The sequence below is a fragment of the Centruroides sculpturatus genome, unplaced genomic scaffold (genome assembly GCF_000671375.1).
Source record: "Centruroides sculpturatus isolate CEXI.00-Female unplaced genomic scaffold, Cexi_2.0 scaffold825, whole genome shotgun sequence".
NCBI lineage: Eukaryota > Metazoa > Arthropoda > Arachnida > Scorpiones > Buthidae > Centruroides > Centruroides sculpturatus.
Window position 1 is genome coordinate 275,124 of NW_019385093.1, and position 12,592 is coordinate 287,715.

A 12,592-nucleotide genomic window follows, 5' to 3' on the forward strand; every position below is an offset into this window, starting at 1 on the left:
ATTGCGGACGAAACCCGCTGTTAATGGGTAAAATTAAGGTCAATTGTATAACAGTAGTGTATTACAAGAAATGCCTAGTGTAATAAATTTGATACGTTCTCGTCAGCGTGTTGGATTCACACTACAGAATAGTTTTGAGTAGCCGACGAATCGCGTTGCAACCAGGTAAAATTGCCAAGTGTGAATCGGCAATTACTCGGCAACCGTTGCGGAGTAATCGCCGATTCACACTTGGCAAATTTTAAGTAAAAAGTATGAATCGAAACAAAGAAAATAAGCTTATTGATCTAGAATTATCAGTGTAAAAAATCAAAAATCTCGTTTTTTACTACGTAATACTAGAGAAAAATTAATTTTAATTAGTAACGGTAACGAGTATATTATTTAGAAACAAAACAATAGTTATACCTATTAAATTGATAAATATCTTCAATGTTGCTAAACAAATCAATCAGGTTCTGTTGACTAATCTTCGTTTCTTTGTGAGAAGAAATGTGATGTAGATAACCCTGTCAATTGATTTAATAAAAGAAAATATGTAAATTAGGCAATACATAAAAATATGAAATAAAAAATTAAAAAAATTCTTCCGAGGAAGAAAGTGCATATAAAATATTTAGGTCACATCATTTATGAAAACAGCTGGATTTCAATCCACGTAATATTCGCAAATCAAACAATTGCTCGACATTAACATACCAGTTAGCCTTGACGTTACACGTTAGCATCAATTAGTTTTTTATTTCTGCAATTTCGTCGGTAGCTAATGCTAATTTATTGTAAAATCATCACTCGTCCGGCAAATATTTTGACTTTAAATGTTTATTTATTATACACCAGACTAATTTACGCGTGACTTAAATGTAAATTGAAAGAATTTCATCTGTTTTGATGGACGAACAGACTTAATTTGTTATTTTTACAATACGAAAAACAAGGTTCTAAATCTCTATAAGGAAAACATCGTCATTAACTGCATTTACGTGCTTTTAATTTTACCGTATCACGCTTGATCTGTGCAGAAATTTATGTTTAAACGCCTTAAATCTCGCAACTCAAATTTCGTCCCCTTCTAATTAAGATAGAAGGGCGAAACTTCGAGGTTATACCTAAATCCAACGAGAATACATTTTAACCGTGTTTTTGAGGGTGGCACCACAGCAAAATATAGACTTTAAACATGGCGTGTGTGTGTGTGTGTGTGTAGACGCATTGTAATGATGAGATTTGGGGTGGGGACGTGAGGACGTCACCCCAAATCTGGAGAAACGTGAGCAATAAAAGCGTTTTCTTAAATTATTCACTTTAAATAAGTACATTTTATCAACTTTACGTCATTAAAATTAACTGTAGTACTTTCGAAGTTTTCCAAGTTCAAGTTTGTATTACAGTGTAAGCTTTAAGAGTCTAGACGCGCGTAATTCAATACGGCGAAAGTAATTAAAATTAGCTAATTGGCTTACAATTACTGCACAAGGTCTGTTTGGATTAAGCGGGTTTAAAAAGATAACGTAACTTTATAGAAATTTAAAAAATAACCTAAAACGAGTGTGTTCGTAAGCGAGCATTCGGGTTAGAAAAGGTGAAAGTTCACCCCTAAATCGACGATGAGAATTACAAATTTGTACTCCAAAAAATGGCAAACTGTGTTTTTGAAAGTCGATTATTTAATTTTAATGACGATACAAATGATAATTTATGTTGTTAAGTATCCGAAAATAGAATATACTCGAATATTAAACCGTACCTAATTTGTGATGGAATAATAATAAAAGAACAATACGGTACTTTCGCTTAACAATAGCTTAACAGGATGGTAATTTAGTAAAATTTTCTTCCTTTTAATCTTAAATGCTGTTAATCAATTTAAATTATAACACAGTAAAACCCCTACTTCGCGACCACGCGTTTCCGAGACAGACGGAGAGCGAAACCTCTCCTATGGAGAGGTTTCGCTCGATAAAACCTGTACTTTGCGACCATCCGATACTGGTCTTTATTAGGAGTTTCGCTGTATTTTTAAGAGTGCATTTTAAATTTGCACGAATAACTCGGGCATCCTTTAAATAAAGCGGCGCATCCTTTTTTTTCTGTAGTAATTTTATTGCCGATTTTATAATGATTAAACTAAAATTTTCAATATTTGTTTTCTGGGAAACGAGAGCTAATTATTAAAAATAAATAAATAAAAAAGCGAAAGCAAACAGCTGCATATTGGTTAACGAGTGTTTAAGTACTCGTCAAAGGAGAGAAAAATCTAAGTTTTAATGTGTTTATTTATCTCGTGCTTGTTTGTTTATCCGCGAAAGTTTAACATATGGCTACTTTTATACCTCCGAATGTAAATCAATAATCAAATTGAACCAATAAATGCGTACAAAAATAGAAGGTTTATGCCGTTAGACACGACACGCATCTGTCTAGAGACGTACTGTGACAAAGGGGTGTTTTTACGGGACGAAACGGCACAAAAAACAAATGGAAATTTTATCATATTTACCAATTAACCGTAATTGTCATTGTTCGTGATGGTCTTAATGTACGATTGTGTGGTTTCCAGCGTAATTATCCAAATTACGTCTCCATTACGACGACAGATACGACAATTTACAATAGAAATATTTCTTCTATTATGAAAAAAAGCATTGAATTTAACTCATTTAGATGCGTATAAAGATATTTAACGTCTGTGGGAAAAATCGGGGCTAACTTATGCTAGAGATTTATTTGTTAAGAAAAAAACAAAAGTAATTCGAGTGGATTTCACTTTTTATCTCTCTTCTTTCCTCTTAAATGTGCTTTTTTATAACAATTAACAATAGAATTACTCTAGTTAAAGACAATGCTAGTTTATTATCCAAATAGCATCTATCCCGCATGGCTCGGGATGATCCTAAAGTTAGTAGATAACTGCACCTGCCCTAAAAAAATGTCACATACACGGTTTCGAACAAAAGATAAAGTTCCGTATACAGCCTGAAGTATTAAAAATAAGGGGCTGCCACAACGGAAGGTGGGAGGAGGTTACGGAAACTCGGGTAAAATTTTCAAAACAAATGCCGACGTAGCCCACTCGGCCAGATAATTAAAACCCAACAACGGTTAGCGGATCCAGAAATCTTTAGTGGGGGTGCGGAAACGAAACAATACTCCCTACAAAACGCTTTACTACCCGAGGAGAGACTCGGAAGCGGGGTGCGGCTGCGCCTCGCCCACCCCTCTAACTCAGCCCCCGACCTTACATTTTTACGAAACGATACGCCTAACAACCAGAAGAAAACTCCGATCCTTTACGTTTCTACGCTCCACCCTTCTGCATTATCGATTTCAGATACGAGATAAAAAGCATCCACTTCCACCGATATTCCCGTCTCGAGTACACAAGCTTAACACATTGCAAAGCGCAACACTTTTCACACCATCGAACTTAAACTCGCTTTCGGTTAATTAAAATAATAAATCGTCTACTTTACCTTCCGATAAATAACTTATCGCATAAATTTGGGTGTAAAAAAGGGTCCTTTTTAGTAAAATTAATTTTTTTTTTTTTAATTTGCAAACCGATTGATTTCTCATCAAGTGGATAATTAAAGCGATGGCGACTACAGATTAATATTGATTTTTCATCAAATAGGCAGTTTTTTATGCCCATTAAATTTTTTAAATGATCAACTCGTAACGATTCTCGTCTAAATTTAGAGATAAATTATTTGTAATAAAGATAAATTACGAATAAATTGAATAAATAGATACGAACGAGTGTACGTGCGTAATGAATGTAGGTTACATTTACAATGTTTTTCGTTCATTAATTAATCCCCTCTGTAATGTTTTATAACAGAATTATTCGATACAATGACCGAAAGTAACAAACTGCACGCACGTTTAGCAAATTGTATCCGGTGTAATGGGGCTAACCGGCAATAAACTCGACAGAACCGCATCCTTCACACCGTACGATTCGCTATTGTGTGTTCTGTTTGTGATTTACTACGTAATCATCATCATCATCGACCGGCTTCTTACGGATGCCGTCACCCGCTTTCGGGATTTGCCAGAAAGAGGGAATACGCTCCGCATTTCGTGTATACAAATACTCGCGCATTTCCTTTTAGATACGCAAGTATTTGTATACGCGAGTATGTAAAAGAAAATGGCCAGCAACCAAAAACAATATACAGAGTGTAAATACAGCTAGGCATTCGAGATTTACCGTAATCCCACTATTACCACATACTGTATCGTATCCAATCGGAGTAACCGCAAAGGATCTATCGGAATGCATTATATTGGCTTATAGGGCGCGTGATCTATTATTAAACTGGAAAATAATCGATTTTCGACGATATCTCACATCTATCATCTCGAAGTTTCGAAGAAATTGCTTTGATATCGATTCTTTTGGCTGGCGATCAATCACGCCCGCGGGACGATGATTTCGAGATTCGAAAGTTGGAGATAACAAGTAACAAAAAAAAAAAAAAAGAGATTGTATATATATCAGGAAGGTTTCAGAAGTTCGTTGACAAGTTTTAGAAGCAAACAGTTAAGAAAAAACACTGATCTTCTGCCAAATATTTCTAGGAAGAGAGTCGGTTGCTGGCATTCCGTCGCCCCACTAACACACTGGCTAAGATGGTACATCGTTTAAGGTCGACAACCCTGTCATAAATTGCAAACTTTCCACGGGAAAAATCAATGTCGACGGCTATTTTATCCAATAAGAAAATTACTTTTTCATTTCGTTTCGTGAAAATGTAATTCGCCAAGTGCAAAAAGCACTTTTTTTTTATCTACGAAAACCTGCTTTATAAACCGCCATTTTGCTTGTTATGTTTTATAAAATTCTACAACGTAATTGGTTAAATTTTTTTAAACAGTCGCTCCATTGGTCGTTAATCGAAATTCTAATCCGTCCGCTCGATTGGCGATTAATTTAAATTCAAAACGGGATGCGCGATTGGTCACGGTTTTTTTAAATCGAGCCGAACCATTGGTTTGGTTATTAGGGTTCGAATTCGGGCGCCTGATTAAATAATTAAAAATAATAATAATAATAATGCTTAAACTTGGTTATTTTGTATAAAGCATTAAAAGTTTCGAAATTAAGAATGATTTTAATTTGAGCTTAAATTTGTTGTAAAGACGAGGAAAGAGAATACAAAATTTACAGAAACTCGCATTTTTCGTGTTTTTTTCGACGAAAAAAAGAACTGTATGAATATTTATGCACTATTTATGAAATATAGTTTTTAAGAGTGAAATTTAACTAGGATCCTTAATAATCCGCAGACCACTTTAAAAGAGGGAAGGGCACTCTTAACCTTAATTATGCATTTTGCTATCCAATTACTTCGATGAAAAGGAATAGAATTAAAAAAGAAAAATAAAAAAATGGGACAGTATTTATGTCAAAGGTCACGATCATCTTAAAAGATATCCTCTTCTTGAATAACTTTTCGGCGCGCAAACTGCTGCGAGTCCCCATATTTTCTACCAAAAAAAAACTGCCCTCGCCGCTTAACGTGTAGTCGTACACGTACTTGGCCATGCGCCAGTTATCAGCTTTTATATCGTAACAATCTGAAACCCCGTGTAACCCAATCACGGACGTCGGTGTAACTCCTTACTTGTAACATATTACACCCACGTTTAACGTTACCTTCTTTAAAGTAACGATCCGCGGCATCGTCACTTTTCAAAAAAAACCTCCTCCGGGCAAAAATGGGCGCATTTAAAGCGAAAAAACGAAGTATCTGACACAAAGAATATCAGAAAACACTAAAAAAAATGTGTTCTTTTTCGGATTTTTTTTGAAAGTACGAGAAACAATGGCTAGTTTCTAAAAACAGCGCGGGTTCTAGTTGTGTTCTGCGCGTGTTTTTTGTATGTAGAGCAGAATATCAACGTTATCGATCGGTCGTCGAAGGGCACGTAAGCCATGTCGGTACTATAAATTAAAATATTGCGTCGTTGCTATTTTTGTATGGTGTTTTAGTAACATAATCGAGGTTACAGTTTCGTGTCAGAATAAAACATATTTTGTTGCTCTCGCTGCCGGTTACCTCTGTTCGATTACTGAAGTAAGTAACGATGTAAGTTCTTTTTCGATAGAACTATTAGCTGGCAGCAACTTGGTGGAAAGTAATGAAAGATTGCGAAAATGGAAATCGATATTTCTGTAATTTCCCTCGCGCTCTACCTTTCTAGCTCGTATCTATTTGGGCCATCCGTTGCGCCTAATAAATTCCGAGTACCGTTCTTAAGTTATGCAACCTACGATGGTAGAATGTTCTTATTGAAAATTTAAATTTGTGATGAAGGAGGAACAGAGTATAATTGCCAGAAAGATAAACTGGGTTTAGGAGAAACGCTTAAAATGATGGAAGGGATAGAAGCTGGAAAATGTGGATGAAGAATGCACACAGCTGAAGCGTTAGGAAAGGGCAGCCGAAGGAGAACCCGCTAAGAGCAAAGTACGGTACTTACACCGCCACATAAAGCGAGCACTCGCCACACAGACAAAACACAAATGACGAACAAAAATGCCCATTCCAACTTATTTGAACTCATTACACAATAGTGAATGAAATTTATTACGTTTACAATTCGTAACGACGTATTCTTCATTCGGCTAACATTAAATTTCCATTAAACGTGCCGAATTCTTTAGAATATTTTAATTAACATTAATTAATGAACATTAACTTCTTATTTCGGCGTTAACGGAATTATTAAGAACATAAAAAGCTAATTAAATGTTCATTATCATGCGAGGTAAATGAATTGCGTACGTTGGTCGAGTAATTTTTTTGACATTAGCCTAAATATCGCGTCCGTGAATGTGTCACATTTGTTGTTATGTAGTGTTTCCGACAAAGAAATGCTGAAAATAATTGTTCACTTCCCTGCGTTTTTATGAATCTTTGGAAAAATGAGTGCAGAAACCAACTGTGGTTACCCTCTACTTTTTTTTTATAACTGAACAGCGTACGGTTAGTGTCAACGGGAGTATTTCTTAAGCTTCACTGATTAACCTAACAATACCATGATGAGTCATACAAGGACTGGTTTGACAGGCGAGAGAGAGAGAGAGAATCTATTGATGAAAAAAAACTAGATCTTATTCTCAATGAATCTTTAACTCTTTTGAATTATAAACCCACCTGAATGATTTGATTGAGATCACGTACGTAAGTCCTCTCGGTTTCGACTATTTCTAGTAAAACTCTGTCAATGTGACTTAAATTTGGATCGCACCACTTGGCTCTACCCATCTGCTGATTTGGAGTTGAGTTATTAGTCTGGGACCTACTCCCGTCCTCGCTAAATTCGTCGTCTTCTAGACTCTCTATACTGGCCAGATAAGACTTTTTGACATCGTTTCTGGGTAGGGAGGAGGAAGACGACGATGACGACGACGATACAGAACTCGTACTTAAGGGCCTCTTCTTTTCGTGATAGTGACCCGCTCTCGGATCCGAATAGCACCTGGTATCTCGTACTCCACTTTTATCTCTCATGGTTACGATTCTGGGTGGATGTTCGACTTTCTCCGCCTTATTTTTGGCAAGTAAACTGTCATACATGTCTAGAAGTACGGACGCTATGTCCACCGACGTACCTGAAAAAAACAACACGGATTCTTGTAAAAATTTTAAATTTAAATCCAAATAAAAAGGAATCGGTAAACCGAAGAAAGAAAAGATGTGTTCTGGCAAAGATCCAATGTTTCTAATTATAGAACACCAGAAAAGGGGAGTGAAGCAAGTTTATGATGTCGGTTAGTCCCCCGCATTAGTTTTGAAATTACTCACTATGGGTGTCCGAACGTTATACATTTTAGTTTAATATCCCTTTCCAAAAATCTTTAAATTATCAAGAAATTTTCCCCCGTAGATATAATAAAACTCGGCTCCAAAAAAGGGGAGAAAAAAACTAGAGTAACCAACATTAGGAAGTCGAGTCTCGGGTTAGCGACCTTGTTCGGTTTGTTTTTACAAAAACCAGGCATGGCAATCAACGAGTGAGTCAGGTTTAGCCTCAAGCCAGGTGTCTCCGAAAATCTGAAGGTCATCTGATGTGGCGGACAGGTGTTGTCTCCAAGGTTGAAGGGAAAGAAAGAGAGGAGAACGAACAACACACACCGTCGGACCAAATCTTGTAATGGAAAAATATGTTACCCATCGAAGTTTAGATGATTACAAAGGGTGTCCTATCTATTCATTTGATATTTAAATGGCTCAATAAAGTTGAAAAGTAATTCTTTTCGGATGAAATTCGGCTTAAATATTTCTTGTTTTTAAAGCATAAAACCTATCATCTGTGCCACGACTCATTAACTTTATACGCGGAAATTTTCGTTGAAAAACTATTCGTTAAATCCAAAAAAAGTTTTGAAAACTTTCCTGCGTTATTTATTCATTGAAAAGCTTTAAAAAAATTATTTCTCAACTTTTCTAGCTGAAAACAGATACTTAAATCAATAAATCAGAGAGTTGCGAGATAATTTACGTAAAGCTAGAACTTAAATTTCAAGATATTAAAGTTTATAAACAAGTATTTCGTAGGAAAGATCCTTAAAATACGCCGATTAATAGTAACTTGCCCCGTTAATGAATGCAGACTTTCAATTATAATATTTTTAGATCCGAAATACAATCTTAGAAATGAGCAAACAAATACATCATTAACAACAATAAACGTTTATGTAGTCACATGACAGAATTTTATAACTGCCTACTTACACTGCCTTAGGAAAAACGTCATTTACAACCTACATCTAATGACATACCCTTTAAAGTTCATTCTCAAATAAGGAAAACGAATAGACATTTTGAGGAAAGTAAACTTCGTATTCTAACAAAACAACTTTTTTGATACAGAATAGAAGATTGGTAGAAACAAGGAGAGAGCGTCTTACCTCTGTCTCATGCTTCCAACTAATGTGGATAGCCAGAGGTGAGTTTCTGTAAGGCACTACCCAATTATCATACAGCTGACGGTCACCATCTGCCCCACTCCGGTAGATAAAAGACGAATGGCAGCTGACACGTGAAAAGAAGGGAAAAAAGGGCCAAACAGGGCAAGTGCATCACCTGCCTTTAAATTCGTACGGACACGTGGCTGTCTCGTGCATACCTTTTCTTCTTCCTCACTTATCGGGCAGGTGTGACACTGTCTCTAACCGAAGACCATAATTAAATCCCTTTCTGCTACCCGGGAAAATATTTTTTTGTGCAAAGCAACAGCACGTTTTCCATAGCCCCGAGATAAGTTAACGAAAGAAAAAAATTGCAAAATGCGCTTCCCTTTAGGTAGAATCTCTTCGAGGGTATTAAGGGAGGGTCTCCGACTTTTTCTACAAGTTCGAGTAAAAATTTTATTGCTTTGATCCGTGCAAATTTCGTTTTCCTCTTCTAAACTTCGCACCAGGAAAATATTTCAAGGCCATCCGTCGACTTCATGACACTTTCTAATATGGAATCCTGTATGGTCAACTGCTGTATAGCCTACGTCCTTCGGTCCCGACTACAGTAGACACGCAGTCTGTTAGACCAATTAACATGAAATTAATACCTTCTAAACGGAAATCATAAAGTAAGTTTCGGAATTACAAATTTGGTAAGAGGATCCAAAGACCCTCTTTTTTGCACGATCCTTCTTGTCTTCCATATATCTTAGATATATGGTTTCTTTAAGTTAAATCTTGTATGACCAACCTTATCCTTCCAAAAGGCATTAGGATTTTTGATACAGGAAGCAAAGTTTATACATAATTTAGTTGCAAAAATACAAGTTTTTACGGTAATACTTTTGCAACTGAAGACCTAATTCAAATTTGTGTAGGTTCTCGTTCACCTAAATTTGCATTTTCCTTAAGAAATTAGCGCAGGAACTAAATTTATATCGAGATTTATAAGTTTTCTATCCCGCAACATTATCCAAAATAATTAAAATTCAAATTTTTTCTGTAATTTGCATGATGCGGATCCTCATTCCAACTCGAGTAACTACTTTTCAAACCTGTAGATCAAGCATAAATTTAAACTTGTTACCACAAAAGAACGAAAAGGTAATTTTCAGCTAATGAAACGACGTCTTTTAGTTTCAAAAAACGTGCAAACCCAAATTTTACAATAAATTAGAACAAACACTTTCCTACCTGATGTCGATTTTTCGCAAAAGCTGCAAAATCGTCATCACAACGCGAGAAAACACGCAAACATGCAGAACAACTGGGCATTTTCTGTCAACCGGTTGAAACTCCACCTAGACAGAGTACAGGTGTGTTGTCGTCACACAACGAAACGTGTACAAAAATTATCGTCATTTCGATTTTCGAAAATTCTTCGATTGATTTTTCAAACGCGCAAAATGCCAGGAAAGGAACACGATATGCCCTCATATATTGCGTCATCGGGGATTTATTAGAAGAGTACACAGTTCGATCGTCGCGGCTAAACAGATTTGTCACTTTTTACGATGTCATCAGAATGCCTTGACGTCAAACACTCTTCTTCCAAGTATTAATAAGGTGGGTCGCCCGGGTATAACAAAAACAAACATATCTTCGTACAAATAAGCTCGGGAATGTAACCCACGCACATACTTAAGACAATTAAATCAAGCGGAAAACCATTTCCAAATTTAAAATTCCAACAGCCAATCGTGGCACGTTAAAAATGAAATTAGCCAATAAACGAATTGTTTAAAACGCAAATCTGAAAGTATTCGTTGTCTATTGGTCGATTAAGATTTGAAACTAACCAATACACGGGGGGATCGTCGAAATTTGAATTTTTGTCTCATTTATTGGTTAATTTTAAATTTGAAACTAACCAATAAACGAACGAATGATTAAATATACTGTACAGTACATTGAAATTCGTTTATTGGTTAATTAAAAATTTCAAATTTTAAACTCATCAATAAGGGAGTTTTAAACACATAATCGGCACTCTGTTTACGGAACAGGAAGGAACGATTCTAAATCTTTCATTTAGCTAACCGTATTCAAAAATGTAAATGCGAGCATTGTTCGAATATCTTTGTAACAGGTGTAACACGTAAAGATGCTTGCAAGAGGCGTGGTAAGCGTTGCAACTAGGTTACTGAGAACACGATTTTTAAGTAAACTAGCTTTACACCTGCCTGTAAATAAAAATAATTTGAAAAAGGCAAAATACTGGTTTTATAAACTTTTTCAAAGCTGAAAATCAACCCTTTATGAAAATCACAAAGCAATAAATAAATTTTCGTCGACATCTCATGAATTTTATACGCGGTGTCTCGCGACCATTGTCTATAAATAGTGCTGTTCTCAGCGACTAAGCACATGTACTGCGGTAGTAGTAGTAATTATTGTAGCAGCAGCGATAGTAGTAGTTTCGATGCGGATAACTTAACTAGGCGTTCAACGATAAAGCTCTGTCATTAAAACACTATTGATCCTGTTAACGGCATCATTTATACATTACGTAATTACAATCGACTTTGCCTGTAATCGTAAGTAGGCTATTGTTAAACGCAATTAAAAAATTTGCACTCGACACTTCGATAATATTAAAAAATTAACTTTTAAACACAATTAATGAAGTATCATTCACAGATTAAGTATATTCTTTCGTATATTTTGTTCTTACTGTTTTGTACATTTTATACAGTAATTTTTCTTCAAAACGGGTGGAGTAATGCTATTAATTCGTTCGTATATTTTTCCAACCAGTAGCTCTCGACCTACTTTATTAGCAAACATAACGCGAACAAATTAAACAGGTTGGAATCTCAACGAATCCAAGTTTAAAGCGCGCTATGACCAATTCCAAAGATTTTTTAGAACTATTCTAAAAAGATAATGATGAATTTATTAAATTATTAAAGTAATTAAAATGCATTTAACACACGTTATGACAGAAAACAGAGAATACACTTTAAATTTCTGGAAAATTCACATACAAAAGGAGTGAGATCGAATGGAGGACTTTTAGAGATTTCAGGCAAGAAGCTACTTTCTATTTATAACTTAAAATATATGGACCATCCTTCTTATATATATTTTTTTTATTTGCAGAAGGTACTATAAAAAATATTACTCAAATAATTTCGCAGTCACGAATGAAGAACAAATATTTTATTTTCCCGAAGCATCTCCGGAACGTCGTGGATAGTTGTGCGCGCAGTATCGTAAAAGTATTCAATGTTCACCCGATCGATACCCAGAAGTAAATGGTATTCTTTAACCGTTTTCACTCCCCGGTGACAAACTACCCAGAGAATATAATAACCAGAATAGAAATGCTCCTGTTAGAAAAAAAAATTTCCAAATAATCTTTCAACTTTGGCTTACTGTTTTAAACAGATTGCATCAACCAGTTTCTGATGCATTCCCGCTTTTAATAGTACCAATTTCGTGTTCGTAAACTTGGGACGTAGCTTAATTTTTTTAAAGCGATTCGATTAACCTCCCTTACAACGTTTCTCAACTGGTGAGCCGCGAACTACTCGATTAGTAGAAATTAATAAGAAACTGTTAGGAGGTTGGATAATGAGCGCGCGAGATCGAATGGAATTTTCAGATTTAAATGAAGCA

The 12,592-nt window shown here is 35.6% G+C and overlaps 1 protein-coding gene across 4 annotated transcripts in view; it reads right to left on the reverse strand.

Moving 5' to 3' along the window:
- Positions 1-12,592, reverse strand: part of LOC111634594 — a 44,517-nt gene that overhangs the window by 24,642 nt on the left and 7,283 nt on the right. For 3 of the 4 annotated variants that reach the window (XM_023379414.1, XM_023379413.1, XM_023379412.1), the window contains exons 2-3: positions 7,167-7,624; positions 409-509 (exon numbers count right to left, since the gene is read on the reverse strand). In XM_023379414.1, the coding sequence (XP_023235182.1) occupies positions 409-509; positions 7,167-7,589 (524 nt within the window). In that variant the 5' untranslated portion in view covers positions 7,590-7,624. Of the gene's footprint in view, positions 1-408; positions 510-7,166; positions 7,625-10,165; positions 10,700-12,592 lie in introns of those variants that run through there. The other variant, XM_023379415.1, reaches the window with a different exon arrangement.